Source organism: Carcharhinus amblyrhynchos, chromosome 8 (assembly GCF_965287045.1).
Source record: "Carcharhinus amblyrhynchos chromosome 8, sCarAmb.v2.hapA, whole genome shotgun sequence".
NCBI lineage: Eukaryota > Metazoa > Chordata > Chondrichthyes > Carcharhiniformes > Carcharhinidae > Carcharhinus > Carcharhinus amblyrhynchos.
Genome location: NC_137331.1, coordinates 73,818,465 through 73,835,539, shown reverse-complemented (window position 1 = coordinate 73,835,539; position 17,075 = coordinate 73,818,465). Strand labels below are relative to the sequence as shown.

General features: G+C 39.4%; 1 protein-coding gene across 2 annotated transcripts in view; it reads right to left on the bottom strand.

The window, feature by feature from the left end:
- Positions 1 to 413: 413 nt before the first annotated feature.
- dnaaf11 (dynein axonemal assembly factor 11) overlaps positions 414 to 17,075 on the bottom strand; it is a 49,378-nt gene continuing 32,716 nt past the window's right edge. For both annotated transcript variants that reach the window (XM_080194273.1, XM_080194274.1), the window contains 3 exons: positions 16,448 to 16,543; positions 12,520 to 12,605; positions 414 to 1,088 (listed from right to left, as the gene is read on the bottom strand). In XM_080194273.1, coding sequence (XP_080050399.1) covers positions 902 to 1,088; positions 12,520 to 12,605; positions 16,448 to 16,543 — 369 coding nt within the window. In that variant the 3' untranslated portion in view covers positions 414 to 901. The remainder of the gene's footprint in view (positions 1,089 to 12,519; positions 12,606 to 16,447; positions 16,544 to 17,075) is intronic.

Here is a 17,075-nt window from a genome sequence, read left to right as displayed (position 1 = left end):
CCAGTCTCCTCAATCTCTCCTCGTAGGACAATTCCACCATTCCAGACGAACCTCTGCTATGGCAAGGATATTCTTCCTTAGGTACAGAAACCAAAATTGTATACATTACTCCAGGTGCAGGCTAAGTGAAGTTCTTTTGAAGCAAGATGTCTTTACTTGTGTACTCAAATCTTTCTAAAGTTTAAAGTTTATTTATTAGTGTCACAAGTAAGCTTAATTAACGCTGCAATAAGTTACTGTGAAAATCCCCTAGTCATTACACTCAGGTGCCTGTTAGGGTACAGAGAATCTAGCACGGCTGATGCACCTAACCAGCACACTTTTGCGACTGTGGGAGGAAACGGGATCACCCAAAGGAAGCCTACGTAGACATGAGAAAAATGTGCCAACTCCACACAGACAGTGACTCAAGCTGGAATCGAGCCCAGGTCCCTGGTGCTGTAAGGCAGCAGTGCTGACTATTGTGCCACTATGCTGCCCAGCGAGTCATTAGTCTTTAGAATTCTCTTTGTCAGAGAGCAGTAGACACTGGGTCATTGAATATATTCAAGGCTGACAAAGACAGATTTTTGATCTACAAGGTAGTCAAGAATAATGGAGGGTAGAAGGAAAGTGGAGTTAAGGACACAATCAGATCAGCCATGATCATATTGAATAGTGGAGCAGAATGGTCAATTGCTCTGATATCTTACGATTTTTATGAAATATAGACAGCTAATAAAACAGTATATAGATACATGAATAAACTCCACTTATATCTTTGTAATTTATACACCCGAGTTAATAAGAAACAACAAGCCAGATAATTTTAGTAATAGAAAAGTTTATAAATTAATTAAATGAGTAGAAGACTGACACTCTATCAGACATCCAAATAAATAGTGCTGATTTATATCCATTCTTAATCAGTCAGTGGTGGAACCTCAGGATTATCTTCAAAGTCATCATTGATCCTTTCTGATACCTTCTGTTGATGAAAGGTGAGAGGACCTTGAGCAACTGATTTCCTCTCTGTCACTATATTGGACAAGTCAATAGATGAATGCTTGCTTGGATCCACTTCTAACTTCTCACTTTGTTGAGTTGTCCTATTGAATAATGTGACAAGACATTCGATAAGATTATTACACTGTTTAAGTCTCTCTACCACCCACTGCACTTACACATTTACTGCTGGACTCTGCCAAGCTCTTTAGTGATCATATTATCCTTTGGACACATTACAGCTGAAAATTAATTTAAAGCTTTGGTATACTCACGTATTCAAAAACAGGACACATAAAGATACAAATGGTTTAGCTACAAGGGAACCTGAATGGACTTGGCAACTCTTCTCTGAGATGGAAAGTCCCAGGTTCGAGTTTCACCCTAAGGACTTGCTGGGCACTCAAGAATCTGGCCACTGAAGCAGGCAGGAGAGCATGTATCAACGCTGTTGCCCAGCCCAGATATAATGGCTGTAAAACCACCTGCCAAATCCAGGCAGAGTCAACTGACCAGCTATATCAGATCAGGTTGAGCACTTTCTCTGCATGTGCTTTTTCAACTTACAGTACACTAATCTTACTCTGCTTCCATGACAACGCTGCACATACTATATGGAATCAGACCAAGTTGGAGGAGTTAACTCTACTGACCCCTTTCAGAAGGTCTCTGAAACTCCTGACTGAGCATTGGGAAAGAGAAGAATCCAAAAGATCTCATCAAGGCAATGCGTTGGTGCCCATCCAGGTCTTTATTGCCCACCTTCTCACCAAGTCCCTTGCAAATCAATACCACATACTTATTATCTTGTGAAGTGTCACAATGTCAGTCAGGAACAATAGTGTCATATATACTTACCATCATTTTTTCACACTGTCAGCAATCTATCAACAGCACCAGTGAGCCAGGACATTAATCCCTCACAGAAAACCGCTTCCCTTTCAATATTACTTTCAAACACCAGCACATCAACTTACCAAGCTGCAGGCTGCAGTTTGTGAACCTGAGATAATACTGGGCGAGTCCCAATACTTTAAGAAACACAGTAATGTGGTGAGTAGAACAGTACTGTTATGGTCCAGCTTATAGTCATTAGGATAGAAAAATGAATCCAAGACAATGCTGACTAATGTATCAGTAACTTGTTATATAGCTTTATTACCAGAACATTAGTTGATTGTGCATATGATTCTGATGCTAGACTAAGGAAATTTAGGTCAAATCAAGAAGTGGACTAATATCTTTGCCTGCGACCGACAATACATCTTCATAATTCACATTTGGCTGCAGATGTTCTTACACCAGTGAAATAGGTCTGAAATTGACTCCATGGTGATTTGGGCTGCATAGCCAATTGCTCATCATCTACTAGATTCCCAGGGCCTTCACTGATAGCTATTAGCATCATGCATGATGGAGAAAATCTCTCTCTATTGTCTCACCGCCCTGTTTTCTTTCATCTTTCATCAGTGTCACTTGGAAGTAAGAACATCTGTAACTGGGTGCTGTCAAAGAAACCAGCACTAAGGTTAAGAGTGGCTTCCCAATGAGTATTTCACTAGGTGTAACTTACAGTTAGTGCCGCAGTGAAATAAATTTTGGTAAATTGGTATTATGGATGAGAATTCATGGCAGCTGTCACCTTTTTGAATATCTTCTTGTTTGACAAAACTCTTGGACTAAGCTTCAGTGCAATCAGTTTTTATGTAATATTGATAACAATGTTTTGACTGCTTTTTCGTATCGCAAATATCCCATCCATGGTCTAATCCATGAAACATAGAAAAACTATACTCACCATGAGATCACTATTTCAATTATTTTCTAGCTTTAGATGGCAAATATAAATTCACAAAATATTAAGTGCAACATAAGAAAATGAACATTAAAAGTGCAAGTATTGCCCGACAAGTGCCAAATCTCTTTTCAGGGACCACGCCCTAACAGGACTTCCATATTAATCTTGTTCTTGACATGTAGAACATCTTTGTTGACTGTACATTCATACAATTGGCAAGGCAGTTTAAAATGGTTCTTTGACTATCTCAATCTCTTTTACCATCAGTCTTTCCCATCAGCAAGAAACTTTCCAAGTCACGATTTCTTATAATGTGCTAAAGAAATGGCAACCATCTCCTCCTGATCTTGCTCAGCAAGAGTTCATTTTGTCTCAGATTTTGCTAGGATTTCTTCATCGGTAGTGTAACTCGTTCAAGACATGTTCATTATTTACTCAAAAACCACAACTATGTAGTCTCAATTGCTTCATGAATGGTCCAACACTTGCTTCTGTGCGTCTAAATCACTATGATGCAGCATTCCAGTATTCTCAGTTTTCCTTTCATATTGCACTTATCATAATCTATTTACATTTTTTGAAATCCATCTTTGACCATTCAAATCCTTCATCTTATTTCTTGATCACATTTTCTGTCGAACATTAACATACCTCCTCGGGAACAAAATGTACTACCAGCTTGATCTTTTCATTCTTCACTATCATCTTGCATGTTAATATGATTTTCGTTTTGAACAGTGAAACAAATAGGTTTTTAAAACAAAAACACCTTTCAAATTTCTTCCTTCCGTCCATTTAAATTTGGCATGTCAATTAGTTTTCTTTTATTGCATGGTTATAAAAGATGTAGGATTCATTTGGCAGGACTAAAGTTTTAATGCCATTAATGGAAATGGACTTGGCAAAAGCCCATACCAGTACGCTCATCAAAATGAGCAGGGATAACTTGTATATTAAAGCCAATAAAGAAATCACCAGAGGAAATGGGTCTGCCTGGCTCATTGGGATAGTATTTGTAAAGTGTGGGTGTTGGCCATGGAAGCAGCTGGGATGGGGGTGGGAGAAAGTTAAAATCATCTTGGTGTAGAGTGGAAGGTAGTCAGGAAGGACCGAGCAGCAACACAGCAGTGCACACATTTAATGCCTGGCCTGGCTCCATGTTCAGATTGGGTATTAAAAAGCATACCAATTCTGATGGCAGCTTTCAGTGATCCCTGTTTTAGATTGTGAGTGATCCTGAACATATAATAAATCTGTTTGGTGGTTGGGTCCTAAAACAAGCTATTTATTAACATATTCACAAAACCTAACATAGGAACAGGAGTATGCTACTTAGCCCTTGAACCTCTTTTGCTATTCAATATGGCTGAACGGTGACCTAACTCCATAAATTTACCTTTGCCCTAAATCTCTCAGTATCAAAAATCTATCATAACTTTAAAACTAACAATTGATCTATCAGTAATTGTTATTAACAGAACAAAATTCCATCACCCTATGCAAGAAGCTGAATTTGCATCTGCAATTCATTCAATTTATCCCTTATACTGTACACTGTGAAACTGAAAAAGAACGCTTATTTTCGTCACACATCCTACCCTATCTTTTTACTTTCATGTTTACTTGCATGTTTTCTATTTTCTGTCTACTAGTTTCATTAATGCCTGTTTAAACAGCCACCAAGATCATCTGTGGAATATTTGAACTAAAAGTGTGTTGGAATTGTTTCTGATGCTGCCAAATAGTTGGTCTTATTTTAATCCAATGCAACACTCAACTAATTTTTTGCTATATCAATTAAATATTGCCATGGGCAGCATGGTGGTTAGCACTGCTGAATCACAGCACCAGGACCTGGGTTTGATTTCAGCCTTGGATGACTGTCTGTGGAATTTGCACATTTTGCTTGTGTCTGCGTGGGTTCCCTCTGGGTGCTCTGGTTTCCTCCCACACTCCAAAGATGTGTAGGTTAGATGGATTATAAAGATGATAAATGTACAGAGGTACAGGGATAGGGTGGGGTGTGGGCCTGGGTAAGATGCTCTTTCAGAGAGTTGGTGCAGACTTGATAGGTTGAATCTTCTGCACTGTAGGGATTCTATGGGACAAAACATTTCTTATGTTTAGTTCAAAACGCAGAACATATCTTCTATAGCAGGAACTGAAAGATGTCATAAATTAACAGACTGTATCTAAATAAGAAATAATGAAGAACAGATTTCATGATCTGAAATCGTTGTAATCAATGTTAAGTTCAGAAGGCTCTAATGGGCCTAATTGGAAGATGAAGTGCTATTTCTCCACTTTGTGTTGGGCTTCATAACAACATAAGAAATAGGAGCAGGAGTAGGCCATCTAGCCCCTCGAGCCTGCCCCGCCATTCAATAAGATCATGGCTGATCTGAAGTGGCTCAGTTCCCCTTTCCCGCTTTCTCCCCATAACCCTTAATCCCCTTGCCTACCAAAAATCTATCTATCCATGTCTTAAATATATTTAGCGAGGTAGCCTCCACCACATCAACGGGCAGAGAATTCCAGAGATTCACCACCCTTTGAGTGAAGAAGTTCCTCCTCAACTCTGTTCTAAACTGCTCCCCCCCTTATCTTGAGGCTGTGCCCTCTAGTCCTGCTGTCCTTTCTGAGCGGGAAGAATCTCTCTACCTCTACCCTATCCATCCCCTTCATTATCTTATACATCCCCTCTCATCCTTCTAAACTCCAATGAGTACAAAACCAGTCTATTCAGCCTCTCTTCATAGTTCAATCCCCTCATCTCCAGTATCAGCCTAGTGAACCTCCTCTGCACTCCCTTCAAGGCCAAAATATCCTTGCGCAAGTGCGGCGACCAAAACTGCACACTGTACTCCAGCTGCGGCCTCACCAGTGCCCTGTACAGTTGCAGCAAGACCTCCCTGCTTTTATATTCAATCCCCCTCACTATAAAGGCCAGCATTCCATTTGCCTTCCTGATCACCTGCTGCACCTGCAGGCTGGGTTTTTGCAACTCATGCACAAGGACCCCCAGGTCCCTCTGCACCATAGCATGCTGCAGCTTTTCGCCCTGTAAGTACTAGTCCTTCCTACCATTATTCCTACCAAAGTGGATAACCTCACACTTGCCAACATTGTACTCCATCTGCCAGGTCCTCGCCCGCTCGCTTAGCCTATCTAGATCCCTCTGCAGACTTTCCACACCCTCCGCACAATTTGCTTTTCCACTTTTCTTTGTGTCATCAGCAAATTTCGACACCCTACACTCAGCCCCTTCCTCCAGATCATCTATATAAATGTTAAATAGTTGAGGCCCCAGCATCGATCCCTGGGGCACTCCACTAGTCACCAACCGCCAATCAGAATAGCACCCATTGATACCAACTCTCTGCCTATTAGACAACCAATCCTCTATCCACGCTAACACCTTACCCCCAACTCCATGCCCCCTAACCTTCTGAAGCAACCTTTTGTGCGGCACCTTATCAAATGCCTTCTGAAAATCGAGAAACACCACATCCACCGGTTCCTCTCTGTCTACCGCACTAGTCACATCCTTCACTCTCTCTTCCATTTTGGATATTTTTTTTTCCCTCAAACCACTCCTCCCCACACTGTCAGACAGCGCCGATCCTTGTTTCACTGTTAACACATTCCACTATCTGACCTTTATGCCACAACTAGTACCTGCTATAGTCTTTAAAACTATTACCATTCTCTTTGTCTTGTGTCCATGACATTTGCCAAATCTCTCAAGCTCCCACCTATCGCTGACCTAATTTGCTTCATTATCCACAGCTGATTATCTCTCCTCCTATGATCCTTTTTAACCATCGGGATAAATTTCTGCTGAGCACCAAGAAAGATCTCCTTAAAGATCCTCCACTGTTCCTCAGCAGACCTACCTTCCAACGTGCTCCCCCAATCAACATGCGCCAATTCATAGAACATAGCGCAGAACAGGCCCTTCGGCCCACGATGTTGCGCCGACCAATTAAAAAGCAATGACCTTCTAACCTAAACCAATCCCTTTCCATCCATAAACCTATCCACGGATCTCTTAAACGCCCCCAAACTAGGCGCATTTACAACTGCAGCAGGCAGGGCATTCCAATCCCTCACCACCCTCTGGGTAAAGAACCTACCTCTGACATCCGTCCTATAACTACCACCCCTTAATTTAAAGCTATGCCCCCTCGTGCTAGCTTTCTCCATCCGAGGAAAAAGGCTACCACTGTCTCATCCTACCGTACTCCCCTCTGTTCAAACAAAGGACACATGTCCAAGAACCCACTTTCTCCTCCTCCATCTGCATCAGAAACTCCACCATACAATGATCACTCTTCCTAAGAGGATCCTTCACCACAAGGTCCCTAATTCTACCCACCTCATTACATAACACCAGATCCAAGATAGCTCGCTCCCTCGTCGGCTCCAACACACACTGTTCAAGGAAACTATCCCGGCAGCATTCCAAGAACTCTTCCTCAAGCCCACCACGTCCAACATGGGTCGACCAATCAATACGTAGATTGAAATCCCCCATAATTATCGCCGTTCCATTCCTGCACGCCGCATTTATTTGCACGTTAACAGCCCGCCCCACCTCCATATCATTATTTGGGGGCCTATAAACGACACCCACCAGCATCTTCCTCCCTTTGCTGTTCCTAATCTCCACCCACAACAATTCCACTTTCTGCTCAAGTCCACATTCCACCTACCCCTGATAACCATTTGACTCCCTTGTTAGTCAAGAATCTTTACCTTAAAAATATTCACTGACCCTGCTTCCACTGTTCTTTAGGGAAGTGAGTTTGAAAGATTCACCACCCTCGGAGAAGAAATGCATTTGCTTCTCTGTTTTAATCAGGAGACGGTTTATTTTTCAACAGTGTTCTGTAGTTTCTGTCTCTCCGGCAAGGGGAAACATGCTTTCAGCAACCAGCCTGTCAAGTCCCCTCAGAATCTTACATGTTTCATCTCTCATTCTTCTGAATTCCAATGGTACAGGCTCAAGTTTATCCAATGTTTCTTCACAACGTAACCCTCCAAAATCCCAGGTATTAGTCAAATAAATCTTCACTGAATTGCTCCTTAAGGATTTATCTCCTTTCTTAAATGTACATAATACTCTAAATGTGGTCTCAACAACACTTTATGCAACTTCAATAAAGCATCCCTAGTTTTATATTCCATTCCTCTTGCAGTAAACACAACATCCCATTATCCTTCCTAATCACTTGCCACACGTGCATACTAACTTTTCAGACATCCAGATCCCTCTGTCCTTTAGAGTTCTGCAATCTCGCTCCATTTAAATAGTATGCTGCTTTTCTACTCTTCCTGTGAACAAGTTCATGTTTTCCCACGTTATATATCTATATATCCCTTTGCACAATCCTTATATCTTCTTCACAACTTACCTTTCTATCCATTTTTGCGTCATCAGCAAATTTAGTAACCATAAATTCAGTCCCATTAACCAAGTCATTGATATAAATTGTAAATAGTTGTAGTTAAAAGATAAATGTCAAGTATGAAAAAATCCCATTAGATTGTGTTAAAATGTCTGTACAGCACTGCATAAAGCAGGAGAGCTGGAGGCAATCATAAATGAGAAGTAATCAGACATGGTGGGGATTAATGAAAAAATGGCAACAGAAAAATCAGGATTGTGAATTAAACTTAGCAGGGTATAAGGTACTTGTGAAAATAAATAGGAAAAAAGGGGAGCTGGATTGCTGCATTTGTTAGGGATAATAATAAAAAATAAGTGCAGCCATCAGAAAGACAAAACAATCCAAATTATAGAGATAAAACACAATGATTGATCAATCACACTAATTGGTGTGTCTCATTGGTGGAAGGGAGGTGAAAGAAAGAAAAAATATGAAATTAGGGAACTGTAAAAAATATAGAACGATAATCATGGAATTTCAACTACCTTGATACGGGGAGGTACGGGGATAAAGGAACAGAGTTCCTACATTGCGTACAGGACTTCCTTTAAACCCGTTGGTAGAAAGTTCAACAGAGGAAGATCCATTATTGGATATAGCAATGGGAAATGAACTAGAGGAGAGGAGAAGTGAAAATGAAGGAACATCTAGTCAATGGTGATCATAATATAACACATTATAAGAAGTTGATAGTATGATGCAAACCAAGTTAATAGATAGGAGAAGATTTTATTTTGAGCGGCTATTCCCTGTCTCTGGATTCATATCCTGAAAGGGCCCCCAGTTTGTTATGATCCCCAGAGACCTATAACTTGTTAAAAAAGGATACTATAATTCTCAGTGCATGATTAGATTTCAAGTTTTAAAACTTTTACTGTAACTAACAAACTAAAGCAACATTGCCTACTAAGTAATGATTAGTCAATTAATGTTTTAAAAAGATAAACCTTACTAATGCTTTAACACAATCTATAACCCCACAGTATACATATCTTTACAGCACATTTTCCAAGAATTGCAGTATTTTTAGGAAACGGTCTATAGTCACTCCCACTTTCCAACAGGTTCTCTTCCCAATTCACCAAATTGTGATGTTCAGTGACCATTGAAGGTTCTCTGTTAGTTCTGAGAATTCTCAAACTAACTTTCAGCAGCAAAATCCCCGCCAGTGATTCCTTCACTCTGCTTTGCAAATCTTCCCGTGTCCTTGAATCACTGAGGGTTCTTCCTATTTGATCACCGGGCAAGCTTTCCACAGCATTCTACCTGATAGCTAAGAGAGAAAACAGCCTTTTCTCACTGCAGACTGTAACAACAGCTGATTTTTCTCTCATTCTCTCCATGTCACTGTTCAAATACCTGAGGCAGGAAGTCCGCAATAACAAGAACATCTGCTTCTGCCTTTGTTTTCAGGTGTTAAACTAGACATGTATATTTTAAAACGTGACCTGGGTTCCCGGTTCCCATGGTAACCAATCACACATGCTTGTTGTTTGGCATAACTTGAAGCAGATTTTTGTTACTCGATTTTACTTTAAATTAGAGACAGTCTACATCACAGTCATCTTATAAAACTTCACTGTAACTAAGTAATTTTAAATAATTATTTTGCTTCAATGTTTACAAGAAGGATAAAACAGGTACACATAATATTGAAGGATGAGACAGATAATGAGGAAAGTGCATTTAAAAAGATATATTGAATAAAGTAATCAAACTCAAAGACGTTAAAGGACCCTTGAAGAGATGGCAGAAGTACTATTTTTTAGAAGAAAATACAATAACAGAAGATTGGCAGGTAGCTCATGTAATTCCTATATTTAAGAAGGGGAACATAACATGGTTAGGGAATTATAGATCAGTCAGCATAACAATGGTGGTAGGAAAAATAATGGAATCCCCAGTAAAGGAGGGAATAAAACAACACCTAGAGCATCTGGTAACAAAATATGCAATATATAAAAAATAGCATGGATTTCAAAAAGCAAAATTCTTGCATGACCAACCTTTCTGAATATCTTGAGGAGGTAACAGAGAGAATAGACGATGGTACAGAAGTAAATGCAATTTATCTGGATTTTCAAAACATCTTTGATAAGGTCCCTCATAATAGACTAATGAATAAGACCAGAGAATGTGGAGTCAAGGGAGTGGTAACAGGATGGACTACAAATTGGCTTCAAAACAAAAAACAAAACAGATTGGGAATAAAGGATATTTATTCCACAGGGGAAGAAAGGGGGTAAGGGGGTGGTGAGGAAGGAAGTGGCGTTCTACAAGGGATTAATGCTGGGACCACTGTTATTCTCAATTTTGAAAATGCAAGTCTTGGTGGAGGAATAAAGTGATCTTGGAGTACATATACACAAATCACTAAAAAGTTGCATCACAAATTAGTAAGACCATAAAGAAGTAAACCAAGCATTAAATATTTCTCGGTGGATAGGATTAAAAAGTAGGGATGTTCTGCTAAACCACTATTTGATCACTATTTGATTAAATCATGGCAGATCTAAATCTAAAATGCTTTAGCCATATTGATTCCATATCCTTGATACCCATAGCAAAAATCTTACTGATTTCATTCTGAAGTAGAATATCCATCATTTTAAGATTAATTGCTATTGTTCTAGAATCCCTAGTGAGGGAAATGGTTTATAATAAAAAGAAGTGCTGGAAATGCCCAGATGGTTTGGCAGCACCTGTAAAGAGAGAAAGACAGTTTTGGAAAAGTCATATTCTGAAAAAGAGTCATATTTGATTTGAAACAATTTTCCACAGACGAAGAATGCCCTTAAATGCTCGCTAATGTCTCTTTAGGAACTTCTACTAAAAGTGCTTTAAATGTGAAAAAAAATCTGTTCACCAAAAGTTGAAAAAAATAATATGTAGGCCAATGGAGAAACAATACACAATTTCTACAGCTGTATCAGCAAATATGTCACAAAAACTCTCAAGTGTTATTTATTATTTGGGTGACATACTTTCTATGTTACACAGACTTCCCTCATAATATTCTCACCCAAGTGCAATGCAGTAAATTAAGGAATAAAACTGAATCCTTTATCAGAAATAACAACACTGGGGATATAACAAGGATAATTTTAAACAGGAATATGTATTAAAAAATCTTTACATATTGAATATTAACATTCCACCCAAACTAGGGATATTATAAAATGGAAAATGAAGACTACACAGAATGCAGTTTTCTCAACTATTTTAGAGTCTGTAGAGTCTCAACTGGTAGAGTCAGTAACCATTAATAGATTAATGATTGATGATTGATGTCAGTAATTGTGGACACAGCACAGTATTGCTGGTGGAATCAAAATAAAAGTGAAAGCACATTTCTCATTCCTACAATTTAATTTAAAAGAAGTTACTTCAGAGCAACATAAATGAACTGTAGAAATGAACATGGAAGAGTTCTAGTAAGTGATAACTGACTGCCTATGCTAAACCAGAAAAGACAAGTTGATTATGCCTAATTTCCCTAATAGGCAACATCCTACACTAACACCACATGAATGATATGTGGTCAACAAGCCAACTTCTATTATACATTGTCTTTGTGTAGATACTATACAGTCTGACAGCCAAGAATATCGAATCCAGACATGAAACCGCACTAAATTGCAGACCAATGGTCAGAATGTTTAATACTGAAACTATACTTGCAATTAGTTTCTTGATAAATGGAAGGCCTCGCCGCTGTGAATGCTGCAATGGTCATAATGGTAGAGCCAGCCTGCAACTTGTATGTGCCCAAGCCTCACTGATGGAAAATGGACTCCTTCCTGGATTTCTGGAGTACTATGGGTGCTTTCCTTCACAATTTCTCTTTGTTCTCTAATTCTCTAAGGATCAACATTCACTCCCTTCCTTTCACAGCATTTATTTCCTCTCTCTTGTTCACGTACAAGCATGTAGCCTCCATACAGTAGTATTCAAATAGTCTCTTGACTGGTAACGCATCCTCCACCCTGTGTAAAATTCAATGTATAGTGCCACTATTCTATTCTGTATTAAGTAAAGGTCATTCTTTTCTTCATTATTGGCTCCAAGTCACCCAAGATCTCAAATTTAAAATCTTCACTGAATCCCTTCCTTTCTATAACCTTCTCCAGCCCTACATCTCTTCCCTGAATTTGCCATTCCTCTGCCTCTAATCTTTTGCACACTCCTGCAGGTGTGTCTCACAGTTGGCCCAAGGCTGTATAAGTGCAAATTGTTGTTACTGAAAAAGAGGAAACAGTTTACTCATTAGAACACAATCAATACCTTGTTTCATGAGTGTGTGGCTTTGTGCTTGTTGCAGATCGAGCTCTAGATGTGCTTTTAGGTTTTGCCTTCATCATCCCTTGTGTCTGAAAGAAATATTTCATATTGGAAATAATTAAGTATATCTATCACACATACACTAAGAAAAGTAACATGCTCCTAAAAGCAAAGACAACCTAATCATTAATATTTGGGAAAAATAACAAAGATAAGTCTGGGAAAATAAGATTTGGAATTATAATTATTTTGGCTATAGGAAGTTACATTGAGGGTGAAACCGGATAGGTAAAGGGCATCACATCTGTTGCTTGTTTTATAGCCTGCGTAACACAGTGAAATCTTGATGACACGAAATTTGAGAAGTGTCAAAATGCTCAACCATTCTGTTGGCAGAATAGCAAATGTTACAGAACAATCCCCTTATTAGCCAAAAATCTGCAGTGGTGGATCCGAGTTTAGTGCCGGCAGGAAAAATAATGCCAAAATCCCTTGCAGAAGTTCATCCATACAGCAAACAAGCAAGCCAGCCCATCTGCCAGGGATCATGTGAAAAGGAATCAGACCAGAGTGGAATGATTAGATAGTTCTCTGTGAAGCAATGTGCAAAGCATGTCAGTATGTTGAAACCTGCAAGAAAGTTAAAAGTGTTGTCAATCGAAAGAAGGTGACTTTAACATAGAAAGTGGATAACCATAGTAATGAAGTGGAAAGCAGTCATTGTAAAAGAATGGGAAATTCTGCCATCAAGTTTGTTCAGCATTTGAAAAATAAACAGAACATTTTGGATCAGTTCAAGAAACAGACACTTTCCCCAGCAAGAGGATGAAAATGGCTGCCTAACTGAACGTTGAAGCAGCTTTGGTAACATGGTTCAAGGCAACCCATCTCTGGCCCAATCCTGCAGGAAAGGGCAGTTGCCATGGTGAAGAAGCTGGCACCTGTGGAGTTCACCTGCAGTGATGGATGGCTGAACTGTTTCAAGACAAGGCACGACATGCTACAAAGGCTGCACAAATGCTCCAGGAGTTCACACTGCACCAAAACCATTCTTGACTGCATTGAAAACAAAGTGGATTGTATTGTGCATGTCTGAAAACAGCACACAAACAGAAAACATATACAGAGCTTTTCTCATGCTAATTCTTTTAAGGACAACCCATGGCAAACTGAACAAATGGAATAAAGTTTTTTTTACTATTTTACTGCATTTTTTATTCAGCATTTGAAGCTGAGAACATAAAGTAATGAATGTTAGAAAGATCGGATATATAGCATTTCAAATACAGTATAGTATATAAACTGCATTTGTAGGAATATCAAGTTACATAAAGACATATTCATGCGGCAAATTGGTCCTCCATGGTTCTGTTTACTCCAAATTTGAATGCAGCTCTGCTGGAATTTGACTCATCGTGAATTTTCTTCAACAGAGCTGGACATGGGGCCTATTACAAGCAAAAGAGATTCTGCCTGTTTCAGGTCCCCACCTGTGCCAATTTCATTCACACAATGTGGTTTTTAATTAGAACTCTGTTCAAGAACATTGATTTAAATAAGTCCAACATACATATATCTCACTCCCCACATACAGAGACATCAGAAAAGTATTGTGAGATGAGAGAAAATTGAGGTGCTGAGTAGAAACAGAAATGACTTGGAGAGAAGAAAGATCTCTAGAAAACTTTTAAAAATCAAGGGGAGAAGTTGCAGGGTTGAGAGCTTAGATGAGTAGGGAGTTCTAGAGGGAAGAGTTGTAATACAGTTCTCTCCTCTATTTGATTGCTTCCTGGCATTTTTCTGATCACCTCCTCTGCCTTTACCCATCAGAAGACCAGAATTAGAAGAGCTCAGAACCGTGAGGTTTGGGATTGGAGGAGATTCCAGAGAAGGCAAGGGGAAAGGTCATGAAGGGATTCTATGGCTCATTTGATGCTGCTTAACCACCAACTATCAAAAAAACACTACATTGGTGCCAACCCAATGTTACACAACTTGGGTGCATTTACTGTTGCCATAAAGCTAGGGTCAACCTGTGCTAGGAAAAGTTTTAATACAATTTAATACCTTCATTAGTGCTTGATATGCACCAATAAAAATGATTCCGCACTGATGTAGCAATCCTTGAACTATTTTTAACAATTGATTTTATTTGGGGAGGGGGTTGGTTAGAAGATGGTATTAGAGTCATGTGGCGGGATTTTATGGCCTTCGCTTGGGCAAGATCGTAAAATCCCATACAAGGCCAACGAAGATTTCTGTTCTGGCAGCGTGTCGACAGAGAGGTTTGCAGCATGGGAACAGGCCCTTCAGCCCAACTTGTCCATATTGCCCAGTTTTTTACCATAAAGCTAATCCCAATTGAACATAAGAACATTGCCTTTATTTGGCCCATATCCTCTGTACTAATCTTATCCAGGTAACTGTCTAAATGTATTTTAAAAGACAAAATTGTACCCGCCTCTACTACTACCTCTGGCAGCTCATTCCAGACACTCACTGTTCTGTGTGTGAAAAAATTACCCCTATGGAGCCTTTTGCATTTCTCCCCTCTCACCTGAAATCTATGTCCTCTAGTTTTACACTTCCCTAACTTTGGGAAAAGATATTGATTATCTAGCTGAACTATGCCCCTCATTATTTTGTAGATCTCTATAAGGTCACCCCTAAGACTCCTATGCTCCAGGGAAAAAAGTCCCTGTCTAGCCAACCTCTCGTTATAACTCAAATCATCAAGTCCTGGTAGCATCCTAGTAAATCTTTTCTGCACTCTTTCTAGTTTAACGATATCCTTTCAATAATAGGATGACCAAAACTGTACACAGTATTCCAAGCATGTACTTACCAGTGCCTTGTACAACTTCAACAAGATGTCTCAACTCCTGTATTCAATGTTCTGATCAATGAAACCAAGCATGCAGAATGCCTTCTTCACCACCCTGTCTACCTGTGACTCAATTTTCAAGGAGCTATGAACCTATAACCCTAGATCTCTTTGTTCTATAACTCTCCCCATTGGCCTACAGTAAGTTCTGCCCTGGTTCGATGTACCAAAATGCATCACCTCACATTTATCTGAATTAAACTCCATTTGCCATTCATCAGCCGACTGACCCAGTTGATCAAAATCAAGGGGGTTCATTATCAAGTTTATAGATTAGCAGAAATGTTATCAGCCACCAGTGATGGAGCAGTTAAAATTGGGGATGTTCATGAGGCCAGAATTAGAGGAACACCAAACTCTTGATTGTAGGACTGGAGGAGATTATAGAGAAAGGGAAGGGTGAAACATGAAGGGGTTGGAAGACAAGGATGAGAATTTTAAAATGCTTGACCAGGAGTCAGTGCAGGTCAGTGAATACAGGGCTTAGGGTGAACAGGACTTGGATAGGTAAAGACACAGGCTGCAGAGTTTTGGATGACCTCAAGTTTATGGAAGATAGGTCGGCCAGGAGTGCACTAGAATAGTCAAGTCTAGAGGTAACAAGGGCATAATAGAGTATTTAGTAACAGATGAACTGAGGCAAAGGCAGAATCAGTCAATGTTGCAGAAGTGAAAATAGGCAGTCTCAGTGATTGTTCAGATATGTGTTGGGAAGCTCATTTTTGGGATAAATGTGAGACCAAGGATTTGAACAGTTTCACTCAGGCCTCAACATGGAAAGTGTTGGAGTCAGTAGCTAGGCAACTAAGTCTGTTGGAGACACACAAGATGACTGGCTTCCACTTTGCCAATACTTAATTAGGGCTCATTTCTGTCCACCCAATACTGATTGTTGTGCTGCAGAACACATTCCCCAGATAAAAATACCAAAATGAGATCAATTTGTCAACACATGACTACAATACATCACAATTTATTAAATTTAAAGTTAACATAAAAGTGAAGCAATCAGTGATAAAAGCTATCGTGCATGGTATGAGTCTGTACCTTTGGCATTGTAACAAGCAAATGTCCTGTGGTTTGGGATCTCTTTGCAGAACTGCTGTCAGGGTTTACTTCTTTTGGAAGCACCAGCTGAAATACCTAAAATCAATGATAAAACAATGTAATACACCACAACGGGAGAATTATTACAGTTCATTTGCTGTCACTATTTCTTTTAAAATAAATCACAAATTAAGTTGCCTCATTTTACAATGGATGACTTGGTCAAGAACAAAACAGCTAAGTGGATATGACATAGATTTAAAGAGGCCTAAATTCATATTTTAAAAAAATCTGAATTATTTTGCTTTGGGGGAAGTTCAATTTTGTCGCAAAGGACAAAATTATGTAGTTTGGCACGAGAGTCTTGCATACCATGCTGGCAGTGGAAATGTAACTGGATTATAAAGGCCTGAACTAAGGTTCTGGAGACACTACAATAATTTTTATTAATTAAAACAAACCTGGGATAAAAAAGTGCTGGTCTTAATAATGATGACCATGAAACTACTAGATTGCGATAAAAACCCATGTGACTCCACATTCACACCCAGTCTTACCTGGTTTGCCAACACATGACTCCAGACCCACAGAAATAAGGTTAAGGTTCAATTGCCCTCTGAAGTCAGCA